At 39.3% G+C, this 26,178-nt stretch overlaps 1 protein-coding gene across 2 annotated transcripts in view; it reads left to right on the top strand.

The window, feature by feature from the left end:
• Nucleotides 1-26,178, top strand: part of gabra3 (gamma-aminobutyric acid type A receptor subunit alpha3) — a 268,591-nt gene that overhangs the window by 66,244 nt on the left and 176,169 nt on the right. For both annotated transcript variants that reach the window (XM_048165836.1, XM_048165837.1), the window contains exons 3-4: nucleotides 11,100-11,221; nucleotides 16,666-16,733. In XM_048165836.1, the coding sequence (XP_048021793.1) occupies nucleotides 11,100-11,221; nucleotides 16,666-16,733 (190 nt within the window). The remainder of the gene's footprint in view (nucleotides 1-11,099; nucleotides 11,222-16,665; nucleotides 16,734-26,178) is intronic.

Below are 26,178 nucleotides of genomic sequence, written 5' to 3'. Positions count from 1 at the left end.
TTCAAATAGTTAAAGAGAGTTAGTTACTTTGCTTCATGACCCTGTGGTCCTTTGCAAGTGTCTGAATGATGTCACATCCTGTCACATGATATTGACCGCATGATTTGATCCAAAATGCTGTCTTTATATTGGTTACTCCAAATGACATCAATGAAATTCATTTTTACGGGCATTCTTTCTCATAACAAATCAACGACTTCTACACATAATTTTAATACCATTTTTCCCTGTGTTGATATATGACGTTATAAAATCATGCCAGAATAATACAAAAAAAAAAAAAATAATAATAAAAATGTATTACATTTTAAGATATTTCAATCACAAATTAAATGGCTGTATTGGCCTTTGGATGGTTAAACCGAATGACCTTTTGACACTTCAAAATCTTTAAAATACCTTTATATGTAGCAAAATATAATTAAAACCTTTTGGATTCAATAAAAGAGATCTAGTTGTACTACCTTACATACTTTGGATGTCATATAGTTATTTTAGACATGAGGGTGGGCTTTTTTAAGCGACACGTGAAGGCCAAGTATGGTAACCTACTGTATACTCAGAATTTGTCCTCTGCATTTAACCCATCCAAGATAGTGCACACACATTAGGAGTAGTGAGTAGTGAACACACAAAAACACTGCAAACCATGGACACACACACCCTGAGCAGAGGGCAGCAATTTTGCTGTGGTGCCCGGGGAGTGATTGGGGGATAGGTGCCTTGCTCAAGGGCACCTCAGTCATTTAAGTATCGACAACCCACAACCTTTGGGTTACCAGTCTGACTCTCTAACCATTAGGCCACGACTGCCCCGAATATATATAGATAGTAGAGAAGCGACAAGAAAACGATGAGCCAGACTTCATGTGTCAACTACATGTGTTTCACTAACCACTAGGCCACAGCTCCAATGGAAACTTATATAGTTGAAACTGATTGTTTGAGGTCAACGCTGAAGACTAGAGCCCTGGAAAGCATTTGAAGAGAAACTTCTCAAAGGTTTTCCTTAAGGACTGTATTGTAAAAATCTGTGGACAAAGAAACCTGGTAGCTTGTATCATCTTTCTTCACCTGTCTTTTTTTTCCCCCTCTGGCAATCGCTCCATACAGTACTTCACTTTTGCCCTACCGTGCACTCACTCTTATCCTCCTCTGCTTGTTTTAATGGGCTGTAAATTACCTTTAAAGATTCGCCTTCACAAGGTTACATAAACCCGCTGGAGAGGCTGGGATACAAACGCGAAGGAGGACTTGGATCGCAGCCTCATGAATCCCACTAATAAACCTCTGGTGTGAGTTCACTGAATGGCTCTCTTCACACGCCGAGGTTCTCTGGCAAGCACCAGCCATTCATTAGCTTCAACTCAATATATAAAAATGCAATGTGGAGACACATCAAACCTTGAAAAGCCACAACGTTCACCCCGTCACCTCAGTCAATCAATCGGGATTAGCTTTTATAGTTCTACCTGATTGGTTTCTCCCGGATGCCTGTACATTTTATCTTCTCTGCACACGGACAACAGGAAGAACGGTCATAGACAGTGTCCATTGTTCTTTCATTTATACTATGAGCTGTTGAATACAGCAGCCATGTTTCTGACAAAGGAAAGAGGCTGCATCGTCCACGGCTTATTAATATCAATGAGCTGATATACAAAGAAGCAGCAGTAAAAATGACATGAGACAGAAAAGGCAAGGACGCAGTTTTCGTATACAAACGGTGCCCTGTAGTGTTATTAAAAACTGCAATTTTTCATCTTGCTAGGATGGTAGTATCAGTCTGGGTGGTTTTCTTGATAGGAATAAATGATGAGCATCCCTTAATCAAACACACTGGGAGTATCATCAGCTTTCAAAATGTCATATCTCCGACAGACTGGTTGATCCTTCACCGGTCAGCTGACACACACACACACACACACACACACACACACACACACACACACACACACAGATCAGTCATATGGTATGCAGTTTCTTGAGCTGCGGGAGAGATACAAAGAGCCCCTTATCGGTCAATCAGTGCAAAGCTTTCGGCTAAGCCCCCACCACACTCAGGTGAAACAGGGTTTTTTTTTTCTGCAAGGAGATGTGAACCCAAAGAAAATGAATTAACATTGGATCGAGCCTGGTCTGCTGTTGCTGTGGGCTGAAGGCAGTCGTTCCGCCATGTTTACCTCTTAGTGCTGCTGCATTTTCAGCTCCACAATAGAGTCGAAAGCCTCTTGAGATGATTCAATACAAAATATGCTCTGATGGAGAAATACAGCTCGCAAATACACTGGCACTGTCGAAAGACTTGTTTTTTTTTTTTTTTGTAGATTCTGTTTGCTGCAACACTAAAAAGGATCTTGCTCATGTGTCAGCGTGATGATCTCTTTAATGGGCTCTCGTGACTATTGTTTAGAAGTGAAGAGAGGAAAATAATTAATTCCAGCCTCTTTAACCTCCTCAATCCAGAGATTAGAAACTTTACAAACAAACAATGTTTAGTTAATGCTAACTGCATGCATATTAAATAGGAAAATGCTGTTTTTTAAACCGTGTGTCTCGTATTTTTCTGAACAATGAAAGTTTTATTTATGAAAATGTATCTTTACCAGTGCTGCGATATGAATGCAAGAATAGCACATTTGCTGTCTACTGCATGCAATATTGTTAAAGGGTTAGTTCACCCAAAAATTCTGTCATTGATTACTCACCGTCATGTCGTTCCACACCCGTAAGACCTTCGTTCATCTTCAGAACACAAATTTTTGATAAAATCTGATGGCTCAGTGAGGCCTCCATTGACAGCAAGATAATTAACATTTTCAATTCCCAGAAAGGTACTAAAGACATATTTTGGAGCGTGTATCAAACTGCCAAAGTCACACCCCCCAGTGGTGAACCACTTAAATTTCAAAACACTTGACAAAACGAAGACTCGTTTAAGCCGAGTTCAGACTGCACGATTTTAGCCCCGATTTTGGCTCGCCGACAGGTTTTGAGAAATCGCCGACAAATGCCCGAAATCACAGGCAAATCGGTGCTCGTTCACGCGAGTGATAATCACGCAGTGAACAGCATATTCTTTTCTTTATGTTGTTTTCGCTGCAAATCAGCACACAGGCAATTTGTATTTCAAGCTTCTTGCGGGCTACTATTTTTAATAATAATCCCACCGTGTGTCTTAATCAGCTCCCTAGTTTAGTAGTCAGGGCACTGATCAGGGTATCAGCCACATTCACTTTCATTATGTACTGATTCACTACCTAGGGAGCTGATTGAGACGCAGGGCCAGTTTCACATGAGAACTCCGGTCTTGAACTCGTGATGTCACGTTGTTTCTTTGTCATGTCTCGCGTGTGTTTGCTTGTGAAATGTAGTTTGCGTGCCAGACAGAGTTTGTCGGCGATTCTTCCTATTGTAAAGTCATGCAGTGTGAAACCTTCTGTCGCCGATCCATCGTGCAGTGCGAACACAGCAGTGACTGAATGCTGGCCAAGATAGTCATGCAGTGTGAAAAGAACAGTGACCCGACTACTTTGAAAATCGTGCAGTCTGAACTCGGCATTACTGAAATCATGTGACTTTGGCAGTTTGATACACGCTTCAAACCAATGATTCGAAACAAAAGATTCGTAAAGCTTCGAAGCTTCATGAAGCAGTGTTTTGAAATCACCCATCACGAGATATTGTTGAATAAAGTCGTTATTTTGTTTTTTGTTTATTCTCGTCACTTCATAACATTAAGGTTGAACCACTGTAGTCACATGAACTGATTTAAATACGTCTTTAGTATTTTCTGGGTATTTGAAAGTGTTAATAAAAAAGGTGAGGTGAATCACGGAAGAACGGACCTTTCACATCGAACACGAATGGCTGATCATCTGATCATCTGCTAATTCACGCCTGCATGCTAGGTGGCGCTGACCAACAATGCATTTTTCCTCATGTATGTGTCTCGTATATAACTTTAAAGGTGCCATCGAATGAAAAATTTAATTTACCTCGGCATAGATGAATAACGAGTTCAGTACATGGAAATGACATACAGTCTCAAACTCCATTGTTTCCTCCTTCTTATATAAATCTCATTTGTTTAAAAGACCCTTGAAAAACAGGCGAATCTCAACATAACACCGACTGTTACGTAACAGTCGGGATCATTAAGTACGCCCCCAATATTTGCATTTGCCAGCCCATGTTCAAGGCATTACACAAGGGCAAAACGTCTGGATCTGTGCACAGCTGAATCATCAGACTAGGTAAGCAAGCAAGATCAATAGCGAAAAATGGCAGATGGAGCAATAATAACTGACATGATCCATGATATCATGATATTTTTAGTGATATTTTTAAACTGTCTTTCTAAATGTTTCGTTAGCATGTTGCTAATGTACTGATAAATGTGGTTAAAGTTACCATTGTTTTTTACTGTACTCACGGAGACAAGAGCCGTCGCTATTTTCATTTTGAAACACAGTCTGTATAATTCATAAACACAACTTCATTCTTTATAAATCTCTCCAACAGTGTGTAATGTTAGCTTTAGCCACGGAGCACCATCAAACTCATTCAGAATCAAATGTAAACATCCAAATAAATACTATACTCACAGGAATCGATGTATGCATGCAGCATGAATGGCGAACACTTTGTAAAGATCCATTTGAGGGTCATATTAGCTGTGTGAACTTTGTTTATGCTGGTTAAGGCAGTCGAGAGCTCAGGAGCGGGAGAGCGTGAGATTTAAAGGGGCTGTGCACTGAATCAGTGAATATATAATTATGGCTCAAAATAGGCACTTAAAAAAATTAATAAAAAAAAAAAAAAACTATGGGGTATTTTTAGCTGAAACTTCACAGACACGTTCAGGGGACACCTTAGACTTATATTACATCTTGTTAAAACTGGTTCTAGGGCACCTTTAACATCTGCTACATAATATACAGCGTTAAATTAAGATGAACAAAGTTTGGTACTACATTAGAAACACAAACTATCTACAATGCTTACAAGAATACATAATAAAAGGTACAATTAGCATCAAACTATACTTCAAAATGTATGTGATTTTTAATATTGCTCAAAACGCACTTTAAACTATCATTAAATTGTTCTAAAAATTCCATGAGCTGCACAAAAAAACACACAGAAAACATATTGTCATAATCATCTGTCCATTTACTTTCATATTTCATCTGTAGAAAAATGTTTCAATTTATATATGATCTAAAGCTCGAATCTAATTCGACAGCCCATTTCATTGCTGAGCGACAGAAAAAAAAAAAAAAAAGACAGGTCGAAAAAAATCCTTGCTTTTTCACACTGCGAATGTTCGTGCCCAGTGTGAAAGGCTCTAATATGGCTTAAGGCTAAAAATATGGGCTGACCACACACCGAATCCAAAAAGACTGAAAAGGTCTAGAAAATACAAAATGTATTTTATAAATTGCATGGTGCAATAAAGTGCAAAGTGCAAGTGAGTTAAAAACAGAGGAGTATGAGCAGACGTTTCAGCAGATTGCTATCCTCAGTGCTCAATATGCAACAAACAGTCACCCTCTTTCTAGAAAGACAAGCAATTCAAAGCCGTCAGCTGAATCCAATTGTCACAATCATCAATTAACACCAATATCAATCAACTATCACAAGTTTCACTGCAAGAAAATCTAAAAATAACAAACATGGCACAAACTGTATAAAATATACATTCAAAGTAATGAAAATAAGAATGATAATGTTGATCAAAATCCTCCAGTCCTACTCCAGGACTAAACTGAGGCTTAAATTAAACCCACCAGGAGGCAGGTTTAACTTCAGATTAACGTTGTGTTTCAAAGAAGATGCATGTGTGTATATATATATATATATATATATATATATATATATATATATATATATATATATATATATATATATATATGCTGTTCACTTTATTTAAACAATTTATTTTGATTTAACACCATTGTTTCTGGTTCAAATGTGATTGCTTCATGTTTTTTATGTTGAAATGGTTACTAGAACTGACTTGATGTTTTCATTTTGAAATAACATGTTTCAGTCAAGTAACCCAATCAAACAGGACTTTCACTTCCCATCATGCTTTGCACCGGCTGAATTGGGAGAGTAAATGTTGAAAAAGTGTTATTTTATGCATTTTTTAGAAAGATGAGAATATGGAGAGACTTCTTACTGTTTAATGTTCTATTATGTAAAAATTTTTATGTCAGTTTTTATGTTAGTTTTTTTTTGAGATTACCGTTGTGGTGAAGTGTAGAGCTTGTGCTTGGGTTGAGGACCTGCTGACAAGAATTGCCTTTTTTTTTTTTTTTTAATAATAATAATATAATATAATATATTTATATTGAAGCAACCACTATGATAGTGCTTTGGATCAAACCAGTATCATTTCTAGACTACCAACACTGATCATCACATGTGTAAATAGTTATGTTTAGTTTGTTGCTAAAGGACAAAACAAAGGCATTGATAATCAATGGATTATTATAATTCATCTATTTAAAAAGAATTCATTACAAACAGATTTCCAAGCATTTCTTTTTTTAACAGCTGATGTATTTTGGTTGCTTTAAAATTATGTCTCTTGTTTAGTTAAATTTTTATATTGGAGTCTTTTTTTGCTGCCATTGTTTTCCTTGGATTTGCTTCTGAGTTCCATGCAATTTTAAGCTTTTCTTGGTTCATTCCATGTTTTCTAGGCAACCTCTCTCATGCTAATTCAGATTAGCACAGTTGGTTTTAAATTAATCTAGTTTATTTTAATTCAGGACTCGATAGTCCAGGTTTTAGTAATCTGTACTTAATCTGTGTTTCAGAAAGCCATTTTTTAAACCACGATTAACCATTCTAGATTAAGGCCTATCCTGTCTTAATTTAAACCCTCTCTGGGAGACCGCCCCATAAATAAGAAAATTTAAGTTTATCCAGTAATGTGGTCAATGTTGTTTTTTTTTTTTTGTTTTTTTTTTTGGCACTAAGCAAAACCTAATGGAATTTTGTCACATGCAGTACGTGCATTTTAGACATTTTGACAGTTTTACGTGCTATTTTAAGGCCTTTAAAGGTCAGCATGTAATTGGTGCAAGGTCGCTTTCAGCGCAGCCCTTGATTGAGGACAACACTCATTATCTCATCAGCTTTCTGTCTATCACGCCCTCCGTTGTGCCATTGCATTGTTCATCAGGGAATCACAGCCCCAGCAAGACATAATTATTCTGCATATTTCAGGTAATTAAAGAAACGGGGCTTGACTGCATATTCAAGACCCCATTTGCAACTTTTGGGAAATAATGCAGCCAAATCCCAGAGCAGGGATTTCTGCAAAGCCATATTCAATTGTGTGACAGGTTTCACTAATCCACTTGGACTTACATAAGTTTTAGCACTTCTCTGTCTTTCTTTCTGTTTCTCTTTTTCTCACTTCAACTCATTTTCCTACTGACTTGGTTTGCGTGCCCTCAACTGTCCACAGTCACGTAACTTTAGAGAAAATTTAAAAATAGAGTAATATTACATGTATTAAAGTAATTAGAAATTAATTTTGTTTATGGTATTGAAATTGTAAATTACATCTGTCACTTTTTTTTTTTTTCAACCCTGATGAGTTTACATTCCTGATAACAGATGTTTTTCATGCAACCAAGTGGAACAATGTGAAGATGACTGTTTAGTCACTGGCTAGATTTATTGAGGCATAAACAGCTATAAACAGTTTTGCCACAAAGAGCGTCTGACCGTACGTGAGTCCTTACATATCAAAAATCACTGATCACCTACATGGTTACCTACATGTTATGGAATTACTGTAGGGTCCATATCTTTTTGTAAAAGTCTGCATCAAATTGATATGTAGTTGTGTTTTACACAATACAAGTTCAGCCAATGTGGAGGATGATTTTAAGGTTTGTGTCAACAAAATTTTGGAAGATATTATATCTGCAATCAGAAATGTATGTTTTGCCTTCAAGATAAACCTGGCAACAGAACTACAGTATTGTAGGATTACATTCCACTGCATTGAGGAATTGCATCCTGAGGTTTACAAAAACATAAGGGGCTCGTATCAGGTAACTCGAGGAGAATCAGGAAATTGGGCGTATGCTTGAAAGAACTAGAATCCAGGTTGAATTGTGATCAGGCTTTAGTGGTTTCGATCGTTAGATGAAGCCAAGTTGTTATTTTCTCTCCAAGACTGGTCCTAGACGCAGTCATAATGACTGCATCTCCTACCTGAGGGGCTCCAGTAGCAACATATGTTTAAAGAATGAAAGATCAAAGATTCTGACCAAGTTCAAACACTTTCCCTCCCTAGCCATCCCTCTATTTATGACTTCTAGACTCTTCTTGTTTTCTGGCCTTCCTCCTTTCTGTTTGTTTCTTTTACCGTATTTGTTTCTTTCCATTATATATATTCGGATAGGAGTCCAAATCTGCTAAGGGGTAATAATGGAACAACAGTTTTAAAAAGTGACCACTATATTTTAAGCCACAAAATTCCGTAAAATAACTATAATGAAGTATGCAAAAAACATTTTAAACATCTTCAGCACGTTCAAACATAGTTCACCCCTAACGCACGTTACGTCTATCAAAAACTTAGGCAGGCTGTCGGTTGGAATATTAGAACGAAAACATCAAGATAACACACTCATGTGCATCAGTCACTACACTGCATACTTTCTGGCTAAGAAATAAAAAATTATTACCTTACGATTCATCTGTTTTTAAATCCACTTCATTTGAATATCACAACATTGATGTCTGTCAAACAATAACGTGCACAATACACTATAGTGTTTACGAGAAGCAGCGGTCCAGTAAGTGCATGCATTTCCTGGAAAACCCAAACTACCAGATGTTTGACTACGTCATCTCTTTCCGAGAAGAGGGAGAAAATGGCGGTCTAAGCGGCTTCAACAAGCTGTCAGTGACGATAACGTGCATAATACATTATGCATGTGAGGATAAATTTGTTCTTTTTTGTTCTATTTGTTCTCGCTGAACTTGAATTGGAATGACCAGGGAACTGAGGGAAGTACTTTACACTGCATACTAAAGAGAATAATCACCAATCCAATTGAAAAACTTTGCCAGGTTAGTGATCATCGCTTCAACGTGTTGATTTTGACGGACATTTTTTATGCACAAACTGCACATTCTGATTCTGACATTCCTGATTTGAATAATTTCAATTATTTCCTATTCTTAGCTGATTATTATTATTATTTTTTTTTTTTTTCATAATTTTGGCGCAACTGTTAAATATACCAGGGGTTCCCAAACTTTTCAGCCCATGACCCCCAAAATAACGATGCCAGTGACTCGCGACCCTCACTATCCTCGGAGGTGGTTAAAGTATACAAACGTTGTGCGCAATGGCGCACACGCACTAACGCCTTTTTCACACATACTCTGTTTGCAGTACGTATGCGGTGCATATTTTTTTTCTGTGCCCATATTAACGGATTAGAGCGTTCACACTGCATGCGGATGCAGTCCGGCAGTGCGTTCCAACTAATGCAAAAAAACTAGTAATTTCATAGATGCATGTAATTTAAAGTCTCGGTTACACAGATGACACATGGCTTTTTTGTCTTGGGTAAAGCAAGGAAAATGGCGCCTTACCTGGCATTTAGGTGAACATGCCATGTGGAGCACGCGCTATTGTGCGCGTTTGCAGTGTGCAACTGATCTGTGGCTGTTTATCACAAACACAAAATTTACTTATTTTTATTTCAAATCCAAAAGTTGTTACTGAACATGGCTTGCTTTATATACACTATTTCATAGATGTCACGTTTAAACTCACTACACTTGTTTTATTCAATTCATTCCTGTATGTTTATATAAAGTAATACTTTTTGATTTATATATTTTATATATTTTACATACTTGCTCACACAAGTGGCAAAACATTTAAACATAAGCTTTATGTTAAAATCATAAACATTTTAAATTAAAACTTAAAATAGACAAAAACAGGCGACTCTCATCTTTTCTTTCCTTTTAAATCTTTCTACAAGAAATCCCTCAGGTCATAAAGAACTTTGATTGGTGCTTCTCCGCTCTCCTCCGCTGGCCTCCCTGCGTTGTCTTTGGTCGATATTAACAAACATTTCATTTCAATAAAAATAATATCCAAAGCTTAAAGCCTAAAGAATTACCTACGTGCACATGTCTGAATGTTTAACATGGTGCTGTAAATTGACCTGCTGCAACTGATGCTGTTGCTAATCTGTCGTAATCACCTCAGGAGTCAGGGTCGAGGGGAAGGAAAATCGAAAGGTTGATGGCTTTTTTTTTTTTATTTGCATGGTTTTTGTTTTTAATTTAACTCATATTTTTAGTATTTTGTTACAATTATTCATAAAATATGCTATTTCTTATCATTTATTATTATTATTATTATTTTTATTTATTTCTGGAAATCATCTTGCGACCCCCACTTTGGGAACCACTGCAATATACAATATACTTCAAGCAAAATTGAAGAATGAACTGGTGTGCTGTCATTTTAAAAACAAGTTTGTTTGAAGTTTGGTTTGGAACTTTCCGGAAAAGTTCACTCCAGCTGGTAAACACCTTCAAACTACCATTGGTCCATGGTCATAGGGTAGGTCTTCTCATAATTAGTAGGTCTTCTCGTAGATTACATAATAGGAATGTGCTCTTCTCCGGTTCATTTCTTCTGTTCAGTCCATCAGACGTCCACGTCTAAAAAAGAACACATCACAGAGCCACTTTACAGTAGGAAATGAAGTTGTAATTCGAATTGACACTGTTTTTCATGCTTAATGCTGTAAAGCTGCTTGCTTTAAAGCTATACATTGAATAAAGTGGTATAAATAATCGTAACGTGACTGGAGTGTCGAATTGCAGAGCTTGTGGAAACGCATCCACATCGCTATCAGATGCTTTCTTAACTGTTGTTTTCTCATAGCTGTTATTTTTGTTGTGTACCACAGCTTGTATTTTGAACAACTTTTTACCCCTAAATGAAGAACAAATCTAACGTTACTGTGAGTAAATCAGGGCCTTTACTTCCTTTACGGGACCTGAATCTCTTTCTTTTTTCTTCTCCACAGGGCTGTAACCGGGCACAGAGAACCCATTCCCGATGACAGCAAAGACAACATCACCATCTTTACCCGGATCTTGGACCGCTTGCTGGATGGTTATGACAACAGATTGCGCCCCGGACTAGGAGGTACGATAAATGTGTACACATTTCCTTCCTTATTGTCTGTAATGTCCACATGCTGGACTTACTGTTAAGTTGTCGATGGAGTTTGATCTTTCTCAGTCTTGCTTTCATTTCAACACTTCTTGCTACAAATCTCACACCTCTCAGATCTATAACAGATTGCGTTTTGGAACAGTGAAATCTTTTCTTGGCACTGTAATGTTTATCAATAGCAAAATCTGTCACAGAACAGCACTCTCTCGAGATCACTTACAAATCCTAAGCTTAAGAAACCCCAGGAGCATTGTGTGTTGTAGATATATGATAAAAAATAAAAAATAAAAAATATATATATATATATATAAAGAGGAAGTCCTGACCGCTGCTGTGATGGTGCGCCCACAGATTGCTCACTTAATAATAATGAAGAGGCTGATTGGATCCCCTGATCATTTTGGATTCAGAGCATTAATGTTAAATGCTGGTTTCTGAGCATCAATAAACTATAGTCTGTTTCCTAATGACATTTGCTGAAATGTCCCACCGAATCCATTAGTTCATCTCCCTCTGTGTATATTTATCCTTCTCCACAGAGTTCTCACAGAGGGAATCCCTAGTGACCTCTGAAAGTACAGAGCCTAAATTGTGAGCCCAGCGGTGGGCAGTCAAAAATCAAGATGTATGTATTTGATTAATGGGCTAAGTCACATTGCCGCACCGAGAGCTGTGGGCTGATGCTGTGGAGCTGGACAGATTCCATTGCCTCAAACTGCCTGAGTCCTGCTGTCTCCATCATCCTGGCCTCCTTCCAGTCACCTCTCTCAATCTTTCCATTTCCACCCTGCTTTACATAGATGCTGATGTGTATTACAGTACTCATCATATTAAATTTGCTAACTGGAACATGATGACTTACTCCAGATGACTTTAAAGACCTACAGTGCATTATACACGGGACACACTTTTTAAGTGCCCATATTATGCTCATTTACAAGTTCATAATTTTATTTTTGGCATCTGCTAGAATACATTTAGTTTAACCCTTTCACACGTAAGTTTAAAATACACACCACATCCACAATTTTACAAACTATAAATATATTTTTTGCTAGTACTTGTGTGAATTTAAATGTCTGAAACCTGAAATAAACATTGTGGTTGAAAACACTGAATAGTTGGACGCACTCTGCGCCAGCCAACATGCGAAAGCACATTTGAATTTAGCAGTTGATCACGTGATGCACTGAACGTTCTAATCACTCCGGTGTGACTAACGTGTCTAAGGGTTAAGTAAAAGACTTTTTCTTTTCTTTTCTTTTTTTTTTTTACATCTCCTTAACATCACAAAATTGTTCTTTGATGGCGGGCCAAAGCAGTCAGGTGGGTATTATGCAAATGTGTAACATGGTGACATAGCTAAGTGACAGAAATAATGTCAGAACGACAAACGGCAGGTTCAGGCAGGTGTTTTCTTTTGGAGAGTAACTGCTTTTGGCGTGGGCTTTGTGCTTTCAACAGTTTGCAGATGGTTTATGTGCACAAATAGCTATATTACACATGAAGGGAAAGGTAAAAATCCATAGGTAACATGTACAATAGGTGCACTTTAATGCTGTGCCACAGACAGGGGACTGAAGCCAGCTTTTTCTCCTTTAACAACTTTATAGTTCATTACATTAAGTATTATCCTTCCCTTTAGTCAGTAGCAGACCCAGTCATGAGGCGGCAGTGTGTGTGTTCCGCCCCACGCACAGCTGTCACAGATGAACGCTCAATTTCTCATTCAGACGATCTCCATTCAAGTGAATTCACTAAATAAAACAACACCATTAACAATATACATCTGCTAACAAATATATGCTATTTGAATTTGCTCAGCTGAGCATGGTTCACATCCAGTTGCTACAGTTGTGGAGGTCGATTTTATCAAGAAACTACTGAGAAAATTTGTAAAACATTTTAGAGGATTACTTAAATTGCTGTCCTTCATTTTGATAGGTTTCCCCACTTAAACATTAGCACAGTAAAGGCTGAATAAATACTGACTGTATTTATAATTATATTTAATTAAATATAAATGACATAAATAATATATTTGTAGCATTTACAAGATGTTTTATACAAGTTACACATACACCTTGCATCTGCAATATGTTAATTTTAACAAAATAAGATGGATCATTAAAATTGCTTGTTTTTTGTTTTGTTTTGTTAGTACTGCCCTGAATAAGCTATTTCACATAACAGGCATTTACATGTAGGCCACAAGAAACATATCTGAATGTATACAAAGGACAAATTCCCCTCACCCCTGTTCAAAACTTTACATATGCTTGATTCTTAATAATGTGTGTCATTAAGTGGATGATTCACGACTGTATATTGTTGTTTTTTTTTTTTTTTTTTTTTTTTTTTGTTATTATTTTGTTGTTGTTGTTCATGCTATAATAATAAAACAAAGCAAATAAAGATCTAGATAAACCTTACTAATCAGATCGGTTGTTGGACAGTTAGCTATAGTGGAATATAATGACCCAGCACTTTTTTAAAGCATGTACATTCAAGAAATGGAAACAAATTAACTTATAAAAATACACAAGGTCATACATTTTACAGCTGTCTGACAATGATGATCCTCTGTGCATTACGTATTATTTTACTGGCGATTAGTGGTGAATTGTTGTCTTTACAGATCTATAAAATAATAGGGTAACACTTTATTTTGATAGTCCATTTTAAACATTCTACTAACTACTTTCTGCTATACATTTTGATAGCAATTAACATAAAATATTTAGTTAATTAACTATTTTGTTTTGAGTTTCTGCAATTCAAATGAGTTATTTACTTCACTGTAAACTCTAATAAGTTGTCAGAAATCAAAAAAAGTTGAATGAGAATAAGTTAAGAAACTCAAAGTTTAAGTAAGAGTTTTATTTTGTACTCAATTTTTATTGATCTTAACTTGAAATATTTGAGTACACTGATTTATACATTTAACTTAAAATTATCAGTTGTGTCAGGACCACTATCGTCAAATATGATTGATAACGCATAGGGTTTGTATTGGCGGTATGGTTCTGTTCTGGGCAAGAACTCCCTGCGCATCCATGCAGCCTAGCATGGATAAGAGCAGGGAGACCAGAACCAACATATGCAGATATCATTAATGTCAATAATTTAACATACACATATTTCAAGAATTAGTTTGATTCAGGGGAATCATAAGGCCAAATCCTGACTGACGAGAGGAGGAGCTGGGGATGGAGGAGGGTAATTTGCTCCTGAGAAATGCAATAGCTGCTGATAATACTGAGGAGCTTATATATGGATGCTGTGATAGGCGTCGTATTCCTATAGGTTGATGCGAGTCACCTGGAGAAACTGACGCTGTATGTTATCTCACCGTAAATATTTTGCTAGCTATAACAAACTAATTCAGAAAATGCCAACTTGCTAATTAGCTAACATGTTAACAATAGCATGATATATCACTTAGCAACTTAAAATATGTAACTTACCTGCTTCAGTATGCACCACTTGTCACCAACTCTCCAAAAATAGAAACTCTTCTAAATTAGCATAACAAAACATTAATCACTACTAAATATCCCTTACCATAAATCTTGAACAAAGAAATCATTATTCCCTTGTTTCACAGACAAGGCTTCAGCTAGTCCTAGACTAAAATGCATGTTTGGGCTTTTTTAACTGAAAGCAACTTGCTCTGACATATCTTAAAGGGGACCTATTATGCCCCATTTTGCAAGATGTAAAATAATCTGTTTCAGTGTGGTCCCTTTAAATGCAAATGAGCTGCTGCGCTCGGCCTAAGAGGGCGGAGCTTCAAGAGCTCATTCTCCGGTGACAGGATTCAGTCAGGGTGCACAGTAATGTCAGAAACTGTGAATATATGCTGCATGGAGATAGAACAGGTATAGTTTAGTTAAATTAAGGTTATAACTTATATTGTCTTCCTGTTTTTAATCCGCTATATTAGCACAGGCCTGTTGTACCGTCCGAATGATGGCCAAAACTATACAGATGAGTTTTATAACGTTTATTGTACTTGACACAAAAGATGAAGCAACCATTTTCACTCTAGAAAATCACTGTAAGAGCTTAATAAAACACTGCAAGTGTGCATTAAAATATTATCCATAAACTGTCTCTTATCCTTGTATTATCACCAACATACATAACGAAGAACACAGAAGCACTCGTTACAACTAATAAACTTTATACCCGTAAATAAACTGTAATAAAGTGTAATAAACTGTAATAAAGTGCTCTCACCTTCTCGCCGTATCCAGTATCACTCTGGAGACTGTAAGCTGGATCACGAACAGTTTTTATTTGTATATCCTTGAGTAGCACATTTTTAGCACAGTCTCTGTTTTGTATTGTCCCTTTGTATTGATATTCGTTTACAAAGCAGTCCGGTGTGAAATGATTCGCGCAGACATACACGAATTTCGACAGAACAGAGGGAGCATTTTAAGTTAATCCACCTCGTCTTCAGCGGCTCAGATTTTGGGAGTAAATGGAGAGAGCTCTGTGGATTAATCCATCCAGGTACAGAACATCTAAAACGCTTGGGAGAGATTCTCGTCAGTGCAGTAATGGCGGACTCGCTGTGAACGCGCTTAGGGCGGTTCTATGTTCAAACGTCAGTGTCTGTCATTATTCGTGGGTTGGGCCTGTGGCTTTTGTGACATCACACTGCCACGGATCTGGAAACGGCTTGTTCTGAGACACTGCTAATGATTTATGGGGATTAAAAAAAAAAAAAAGAGTGGGTGGATTTTTATCACTATAGGGTGGTTGTGTACACACACTGCCAACACACATTTATGTCCAAACACCATACAAAAGTGAATTTTGCATAATAGGTCCCCTTTAAAATATGTCGGTGCCATTGTGCAAGATGCACATCAGTAATGTTTTTTTTTTTTTTTTTTCTAGTCTACATGTATAAAAGATACTTAAATGCCCTAATTGAACTAAGGTCTAATCCTGGCTTAGTCTAAGTCCTGTCTGTGAAACCGGGCCATTATAACACTTAATTTTATTATTTACTCTTCCTTTCGAGTGTCATGGGTAAAGCATGCTGGGAAATAGAAATCCCAGCCCAGTTTCATTTAAACTTAACAGTTCTGTTTACTTGAAATATGTCAGTGCTGTGAACTCAAAATAAAAAGAAAGAAAAACAGAACTAATTTGTTTAATTTGAGTATTTTGAGCGTTAGATTTAGAGTGTAACCTAACAGTCTCCTTAATACTCTAATGAGAGTTAGTTGACATGTAGTTGCAAATTAATGAGAGTTAGTTGACATGTTGTTGCAATGTTACTTATAGTTAGTAGAATGTCTAAAGTGGACTACTGAAGCAAAGTGTAATACCTTCATAATTCATTAAGTATTTATTTTACATTCTAGATAATTCTGCTTTTATGCTTGCTCTTTCAGAAAGTGTGACTGAAGTGAGGACAAACATCTATGTGACGAGCTTTGGACCAGTATCAGACACCGATATGGTATGTGTGTTCTGACTATTGCTTCTTTTTTTCCTTTTTTTTTTAAGTTTCATATTTGCTTCTGTCAATGTTTGTCTGAGTTTAATATAACGTATTATACTTCAACCAGGTATGGTTACATGTATTGTAATTGGTAGTGCATATCCGCATATGAGAAAACTGAATCTGTTTTCATTGTCGTTGAATTGAATTCAGAAAAATTTGTTTGTCAAATGTGCCACAGCGGAAGATATAGTACCGTCCTTTATTTCCCTTTGTCCCTGTGAATGTGTGAAGCTGTGTTCCTTTATGGGCTCATTTAAGAGAGAAGATAATTGGTTGTGAGGCTGCATGGAGAAATGTATGCGTCTTAATCATACACACAATTGGCTCTGGTATGCAAGATGAATCACCACAGCCATGCAGCAGCACTTTGTATTTTGTATGAGACATAATTTTCTAATAGTGAGAAGAAGACATCACAATCTGTCAAATTATACAGAGCATGAAACGATACTCAAATTACACAGCAATAATCATCTAGGTTCATTTTAACATAATCAACCTATAAAGTTTATGCAAAAATAGTGCATTTCCAAATATGATTTAGGAATTGCTCTACTTCAAAAAGTAGAACTGCTGCTCTGCAAATTTAATTAGTATTATATTACACAATATCTGTTGCATTGAGGACAATAGGACAGTTTATCAGAATCTATGTTACAGTACATAGAAAAGTTTCTATGGTCCACAACAACAACTTTTCAAGATGTTTGTGAATCATTAATATACATCACGTAGCCTTTATTTTAAAGAGTACTATACGTACTGTAGTGTCACCAACCAAAAATGTGGCTGGGAAGTACCCGAAAGCCTCTAAGAACCAAAAGCTTGCTATAATTGGCTGCTGTTGAGATAAAGTAACACTCATTATCTTTGATCTATGCCTTTAAGTGAGAATATCACATTCTGAATTGGAGCCCTAGCATGTTTTCTTGACTTATCTTCAACCTACTCTCTGCAATGGTGTTAAGACTGAATAAAAAGATAGAGGCACAACCAAAGCAGCTGGTTTTGGGTTTTGGGGGTTAAACAATGGGTTACACTTTATTTTACAGTGCCGTAGTTACTTTGTAATTACTCAAATAAGTACTGAGTACTATTAATAAACTGCATGTACTAACTATATAGATTTACAGTTAAATGGAGAAAAGCAATGCCTCCCCCCCAGATAACTGTCTCACGGCTATCCAGTTTGGATTAGGGAGGATGCAGAAGTGCACTGGCCAGTGCATGTTTTTGATGAAGCTGATCCACCCATAACACTGGTTTTACATTTTTCTGAAATCATCCATTCTCATGGTTCCCTTATTTTTCTGAATTACAATCGAGATACTTCCCTAAGACTCATTCCATCCTTCCCTATATGGATACCAATGAGCGTCCCAAGATTGCCCCATTTTCCAAAACTGCATTCCCCCTCCTGCAATTTTAGACAAGTCGCATGTCCAGGGATGGCCTTTGATCGCCCCCTGGTGGCTGGATGCAGTACAAGTCATAAACCCCACCCTCTCAATGCAAACGAATGGCACGTGTCAAAATAACAAAAAATTAATTACACTTACAATAAAATTTTCCGAAAGATGGTTTTGGTCATTTAAGGTAGTTGTTATCATGCTGATATATATTCAATTGTTCATTTTTGTGATCAGTTTGATTTTTAGCTAGCAATTTGATGCTATATAAACGGGGCATGTCGTCGTGATTTACAGTTGATTGACAGCTTCTCTGGGGACTGTCGGAGCTTCGAGGGGAGATTGAAGATAAATAAATATTATTTTTCAATTTCTGTTTTATTTCTTACTGACAAAAGGAACTGTTCAGCTGTAAACTGTCCTAACCGACCTACAAGATCTGACAGATCACTGAGTTTTCAGTCACGTTAAATGCGGGCTTTATAAGCTAATTAATGTTATTAGCCAAGATAACACGTCTGGGCAGAAGTTTGATACCGCGACTCTGCCTCTGGGCTCCACTGATGATTCTTTCTGCACATGCCCATGCTCCAAAACTGACGTTTTTGCGTAACATGTCAACGCCCATCATCGTCCGTTTTACCTTCAGTTCATCCATCTTTTTTTACAGTCTATGACCCAGAGAGGTCGGATACCTACCTCCCTTCCCAAGTGACCCCTTCGTTAAGACCGCAAGGTATCTGGGGCACCCAAGAAGGGCCAGCATCTCAAGGTTCATATTGGCGGGTACCTAAGCACCAAGCTTCTACCAATAATAGGTTTTAGGGAAGTTGCAGGTACAGGGATAACCCAATTATCTCCAAACTAATTCCCCCTCCAGTGAGGGTTAGGTTTAGGTATGTCGCCGGTGTTCCATCATCTAGAATCCGGGCTAGTCCTGTGAGGGCTAGGTTAAGGGAAGTCGCCGTAAAGGGATATCCCAATTATCCCCAAACTTATTTCTCCTCCTGTGATGGTTAGGTTTAGGTATGTTGCTGGTGTTCCATCATCTAGAATCTGGGCTACTCCTGTGAGAGCTAGGTTTAGGGAAGTCCCAGGTACAGGGATAGCCCAATTCCACCAACAATATTATTTTTAAGAGCTCCTATTTTAAGCAAAAATGCCAGATGTTAGCATCAAACCTGGGGACTCCCCGCTACTTAACCATTAACCACTACCCCACTGTACTCCCAAGGACTTAAGTTTTTGAGATTCTATAGATTCAGAAACCCCAATATCTTTTATAGGATGGAGGGAACAAAAAGACACAGAAAGTGCAATATCTTTACCTATTTATTTTTAAAAAATCATACATACTATTACATCCTCGTTTATTAACTTTCCTTATTCAGCCATTCCTCAAGTTCAGGCCCCTCGGGAACCAGGTGCCCAACCTCTCAATCCAATACCTTTCCCTCTTTAACCTGTCCCTCTTGCTCCACTCTGGGTTGTGCTCCAGTCCACAGACCTTCAAATTCTTAATTCCATGCCTTCTGAAATGAGGCACTATGTGCTCCTTCCTTGCTGTCCCCTTCCTCACCCCATGCCGGTGCCCTCACATCCTTGTGAGGATTGAGTTTTTGGTCTCCCCCACATACCTTTTGCCACACAAGGAACACCTGATGAGGTACACACAGTTTTGATGATTAAGGGGAATATCCTGGTTCACTTTATAAACCTCTGATTGTCCCCCTCTCACCAAAGTGCCCTGCATCCTCCCTTTGCACTCCCTGCTGGCTGAGCCCAGTTTGCTATGCACCAGCATGTCCCTCAGGTTTTTATCCCTCCTATATGCTGCCACCATCCTGTATTGCGCCCCCAGCGCCTCATCCCGGGTCAGCCTATTAAAATTCTTCCCGATGGCCCAGGCCAGGCCTCTGGCAGTCCTGGAGAACTGGACCACCAGTGGAAGTATTCTTTTTTGCTGCAAGGTACGGCCCCCACCCAGCACTACTGCCTCCTCCTTTGCCACGGCCCTCAGGAATCGTCTGGAGTAACCCCTTCTCCTTAGCGCCCCAAACAATGTCTTAATGGCCTCCACCCTATCCCCTTCCCTGGTACAGATCCTCCTAAACCTCAGCAAATGAGCCTTCACTATTCCTCTAAAAACGTGCACGTCATGATGACTGTCCCGGTGAAGCAAGGCATGCATATCAGTGCTCTTAAAATACACCCTTGAGTCCAGACGCCCAGAGTCCTGAAACCCGAGCCCTTTAAAAATGGTCATATCCAAAAAGTTGATCTCATCCTCATTCTTCTCTACCTTCACCCGAATGGATGGGTGGTGTTGGTTCAGGGTCCCCACAAAGTCTTTGAAGCCCTCCCAGACCCCCCATATGTCTAAATATCTCCAATAATGACTGGGCCTGCTCCTGCATTTGAGGAACACAGACTCCTCCCAGTCCGCCATGTAAATATTGGCGTAAATATCGGCACATACGGGGGCGAACATCTTTCACCTGTAAATAGTGACGGACATTGAATCCAAAGTCATTTCTCTTCAGGCTCAACTCCAGGAACCTCAGGATATCACTACCACCATACTCCCCTTGTCTGCCGGCTTGATAACCAATGAATGGTCTTTCCTAAGCCCTTTCAAAGCCACCCACTCCTCCCTCGATAAGTTACTCTCCTTCCAAACTTCCCTCACACCCCTCATCATTCTTTTGTCCTCCTCAATGATCCTCCATACCAGCTCCCCCACCTGACATCTCTGCGGCTCCCACTCCGACGCACCTGTAAAGGGAACCCTCTGCCCTTCCCCCTCCTCTCCCTTGAAAAAGTCGGCCAGCTTCAGCCTCCTATGGTATGCCGTAAGGCCCACCTCCGCCTCCGATCTATTACAGCTAGTCATCCCCATACCCTTAGGAATAAAAGACAAACTCTGCAAAAGCTTCAACTCCATTTTATTCAACACTCTGGTTTGGGAGAGGTTCACAACCATCCCCAAGCTTTGGTTAACCGGATGCCTCTCCCCCATCAGCTTCAAATCCCTCCCCCAGTGATCCCACATGGCCCGCCCCATCATCCCAGTCTAATGAGTAAAATCATGTTCCGTTTTAAAGTGTTCGTATGGTAAGACCTCTAGTGCCCTGCCCATGCTGGTGATGTATGTATTCATTTGATTCAGCATGCCACACTTCTCCTTTGGAAGATGCCTGTTGAAGTTTATGATGGGAATGAAGAACCGAGCATTCGTAAACATGCTCCCTGCCACTCTCAAGGCCTTTTGAACCAGTTTGCCCACCCCTTCTGCTGATACATATCCCTTGTCGTTGATCCCAAACGATAAAATCACTGTTGTGACCCAATCAGTGGTGGGGGTCCGGTTTCTCAGGATTTCATAAGCATGGAACCAGTGTGCCCCTGGATAACACTCCACCTGGACCCGATTATCAAAAATTGCTGGCAGCCTTCCCATATTGGAATCCCCCATGATCAGGACCGGCCGTTCGGACCTACGGGACCAATTCCTGATTTTATCCCCCCCATGCTCCCATCTTCTAAACATTGGCTCCTCCTCATCATTATCATGTCTCTTTCTCTTCCTCCTCTGCATCTTCCTCCTCCCTCCGGGCCACCTGTGGCTGGCTGCACTCTCCTGCCACCTGGGACTGGCTGCTACCTCCTGCCACCTCATCCAAATTATATCATCATCCTTCTCAGACTCCTCTGACCCCACCAACACGACAGTGTCCTGATCCTTCAGCATATAAATAAGGCAAGAAAATGATTACACACAACCTTTTTTTCTTGGAGCCTGGACCTCCCTGATACCAGTACCTCCCTGTACGGTCAGAGCCTGTACCTCTCTGGTAACAGTGCCCCTTCCCATCCCGGCCAACTCTGATCCCTGGCCGACCTAACAAATAAAGCATTTATTTGTGCTCCCCCCCCCCCTTTTTTTAAAAAAATAAAGAAGAAAGAATAGACCAAACCCCTCACCCCAACCCACAGCCCTCTGATTTCCCCCGTGGCTTCCTGCACGGTGCACTCCTGGATGTTCCGGAGGTTCCTGTGTGACCACCTGACTTTCCCCCCGGAAAGAATTTTCCTTCTAATTTTCCCTCTAATCTAAAAATCCCAAGACTATACCAACCACCAGCCAGTTTCCTGGCCCGGGCTAGTGTTGAACCTCATGAAGGAAATGAAACAAGGGAGGGCGGCGAGACTGCGTCCCCCCAGATAACCGTCTGGGGGGGACTATACCAACCACTAGCCAGTTTCCTGGCCCGGGCTAGTGTTAAACCTCATGAAGGAAATTAAACGAGGGAGGGCTCGTTGGATTAGGGAGGACGCAGAAGTGCACTGGCCGGCGCATGTTTTTAAGGAGGCTGATCCACCCATAAATGCTGGTTTTACCTTTTTCTGAAATACAATCGAGATACTTCCCTAAGGCTCATTCCATCCTTCCCTATATGGATACCAATGAGCACCCCAAGACTGCCCCATTTTCCAAAACTTCATTCCCCCTTCTGCAGTTTCAGACAAGTCGCATGTCCAGGGATGGCCCAATTATCCCCAAACTAATTTAATCATCCTGTGAGGGCTAGGTTTAGGTAAGTCGCAGGTACAGGGATAGCCCAACTATCTCCAAACTACTTTCATCCTCCTATGAGGGTTAGGTTTAGGTATGTTGCCGGTGTTCCATCATCCTAGAATCCAGGTTACTCCTGTGAGGGATAGGTTTAGGTAAGTCGCAGATCCAGAGATAGCCCAATCATCTCCAAACTAATTTCTCCCCCAGTGATGGTTAGGTTTAGGTATGTCGCCAGTGTTCCATCATCCTAGAATCCGGGTTACTCCTATGAGGGCTAGGTTTAGGTAAGTGGCAGGTACAGGGATAGCCCAATTAGACGGTTAGGTTTAGGTATATTGCCGGTGTTCCATCATCTAGAATCCGGGCTACTCCTGTGAGGGCTAGGTTTAGGTAAGTGGCACGTCCAGGGATAGCCCAGTTATCTCCAAACTAATTTCTCCTCCTGTGAGGGGTAGGTTTAGGTATGTGTAGGTATGTCCTAGGTCCAAAAATTGCCCAACTATTAAGTGTCCGTTCTTAGAATTATTTGTGTGTACCCAATGGTCCAACCAAGTTAGGGTTAGGGTTTGGTTTAGGGTTAGTTTCTTGTAATTATGCATAATTCACTGTTATTACTAGAGTAAGTGCATGTAGTAATGTGTAACCACGGCACTGTAAAATAAAGTGTTACCAAACAATGTGTTTGTAACCGGTTCTACTCAACCCGCTCTGAGCGGGACTCGAACCGTGGTCTCTGGCATAGGAGTTGGGCACTCCAACAAGGATGTTAATGACTACAGCCTCTAGAGTCAGTCGCTATAGAGCACCTCTTGAGATCCGGGGAGTGAGGTTTACACACATAGCTCTTACTGGCCTATGACAGTTACACTCACCCCCCTAAACCTCACTCCCATCCAGGTCACGGCACCAAATGTAACCAGTTCTACTCGACCTGCTTCAAATAGGTCTGTGGTCTCCGGCATGAGAGTTGGGCACTCTAACAAGGAGGCTAAAGACCGCGGCCTCTAGCGTCAGTCCCAAAGTTGATATTGTATATATATGATGCTTAAATGAAGTTAGAAACTTTTTTCACCAGCGAATGTCATGTTTTTTTTGTTTTTTTCTGTCATTAGAACGGCCGCATCTGAGGCCAAACTGTGTGCGGCACTTCATTCACTATAGAGGCAGGGTGGAGTTGTGAGGTTTGACTGATAGTTTGAGGATCCACTGACGTGACGAGGATTAGTTACAAGCTCTTTTCAATATTTTTCATTGTTTACATTTTTCTAAAACCCACAGAGAGATGTAAAGGTTGACCAATAATAATGATTTGTGATTACAAAATATGGAGATACAATCTTCTGTCAGACAGCAACAATTTTATTAATTTATAAAGTAATTGTTGTACAGATTGCTTATGCATAAATCTGGCCCTACCTGTCCTGGAGACCTTGCACCACTGCATATTTTGTATGTCTCCATCAGTCAAACCCAAATCAAGTCTTGCAGTCTTTAATGAGCTGATGAGTTGAATCAGATGTGTTATATGATGGATGAAGTTAAAATATGTAGTGGTGGGGGGACCACAGGACAGGTTTGATAAGCACTGGTCTAGGGTATCATCATAGACATCTGCAGAGGTGTCGCCTTTTCAGGATATTTCCACTGGAATTAGAAACAGCCAGTGTGGCCTCATCTTCAGAAAGGTCTGTATAGAATAGTACATATTAACAGGGGGACAACGCAAAAGTCTATGGGGTTAGACGTGGAAATTTGTTGAAGTAAATGTTAATGATGTATTATAAATTGTTGCATTGTATTGAGGGTACAGTTTATGTTGCGGTTGGTATCACAGACCTTGTTTGGTGGAAATGTGAAATTCCTTCATGCATACAGATAGTGAGACAATTTTCATTTCTGACTGTTGTTTTGCCATCAGAAGAGTCATTTTCATTGTGCTGAGAATAACCATCCCTAAGTGATCTGCTGTCTCTCTATGGCGTCTCATCAACCCCCCATGATTCCAAGTTATTGGGTTTGCATATGGGAACATCAGTGCTGAGTCTAACAACAATGCAAGTTTAAAATGGAGGATTCACAGAAATTGGTGGAAAATACAGGCTTTGTGACAAGATTCTGTGGGGACTTAATACAGAAGCACAAGTACTGGCCAACCAACCAAACATCAGAAAATAGCTAAATATAAAAAAATAAAAAACCTGAGACAGTGTGTAAAGTCTAGACTGTGACATTCAGTCATGGTCATTGGTATTTGTGGTGGCCTGGCAATGTCACAGAATATCTTGAGGAAGACTGGTCTCAAGGAGAGACAGTGCATTGAAAATGCAATAGGGACCACTCATTAACCACGATATTGACCAAAAAGGCAAGGTCCAATCTGATTCTTTGGATTTTTTTTTTCTTAGTTAGGGTGTACAAGTTCTCATCAGTCAACCAGAAAAAAAGGTTACACAAGTATAGATGTGTACAATGAAATGTTTTCAAAGTGTCAAAAACAAATTCAATTCAGTCTGCCCACTCTAAGCAGAACTAGAACCTGGGTCCGCTGGTATGGGACTGTGGTCTTTAGCCACTTTGTTAAAGTGCCTGACTATCATGCCTGCAGACCCGGGTTCGAGTCCTGCTTAGAGCTGGCAGTTCGAACTGGAGGGGCTACATGCACAGCTCTTACCAGCCTATGTCTGTTACAGTTATACCACCAGACAATTTTTGAGTCTTTGTAATTATTTATAGAAAATAGTACAAAAGATTTCAATTTTCAAAACCATATGAAACCATCATAAAAACAAAGATTACATTTCTAAGAATTTGGCACATGCATTATTTTTCCCCTAAGGTAGTATGACTAAAGGTGAGTGTCCACTGGTGTGGAGCGGGCGGAGCAGAGCGAGTGTTTTCAGTTCGTTCCTATGGAAGTCGAGTTTCACGCTCGCGCAGTGCAATGTGGTATTTACAGCGGACTGGAAAAAGCGATGAGAGTGGGCGAGAGCGTCAAAAATGTTGAGCAGTTCTTGACACGGGCGGCAGCCACTTTCTCTGAGGTTCAGGTAGTGACATCTGTCTTGAGCATTTAAAGATTTGCAGGTAGTTTTGGAGTTGATGCTGGATTTAATGTGTAAATCTTATTGTTTACACATTGGATGTTTTGTAGTTGATATATGTATGTTAAATTCAGTTTGGATGCTTTCATTGTGATTATACTGGCTAGGTTTATAAAAATGTATAAAATTGACAGGATATATTTATTTGGGGCATTTAGAAACAAAGCTTGCCTATTTCCAACTGTAATCGGTGCATCTCTGATGATTATATTGTCTGTGCTTTGGAAAAAACATAGATTAAACACACTCACTACAGACACACCCCAAAAGTGGAGGCGTTATAGCATTGCCAGCGGCACTGAGTAGAGTTT

This window comes from Megalobrama amblycephala, linkage group LG18, assembly GCF_018812025.1.
Source record: "Megalobrama amblycephala isolate DHTTF-2021 linkage group LG18, ASM1881202v1, whole genome shotgun sequence".
NCBI classification, from domain to species: Eukaryota; Metazoa; Chordata; class Actinopteri; order Cypriniformes; family Xenocyprididae; genus Megalobrama; species Megalobrama amblycephala.
This window is presented reverse-complemented; position numbering and strand designations above follow the sequence as displayed.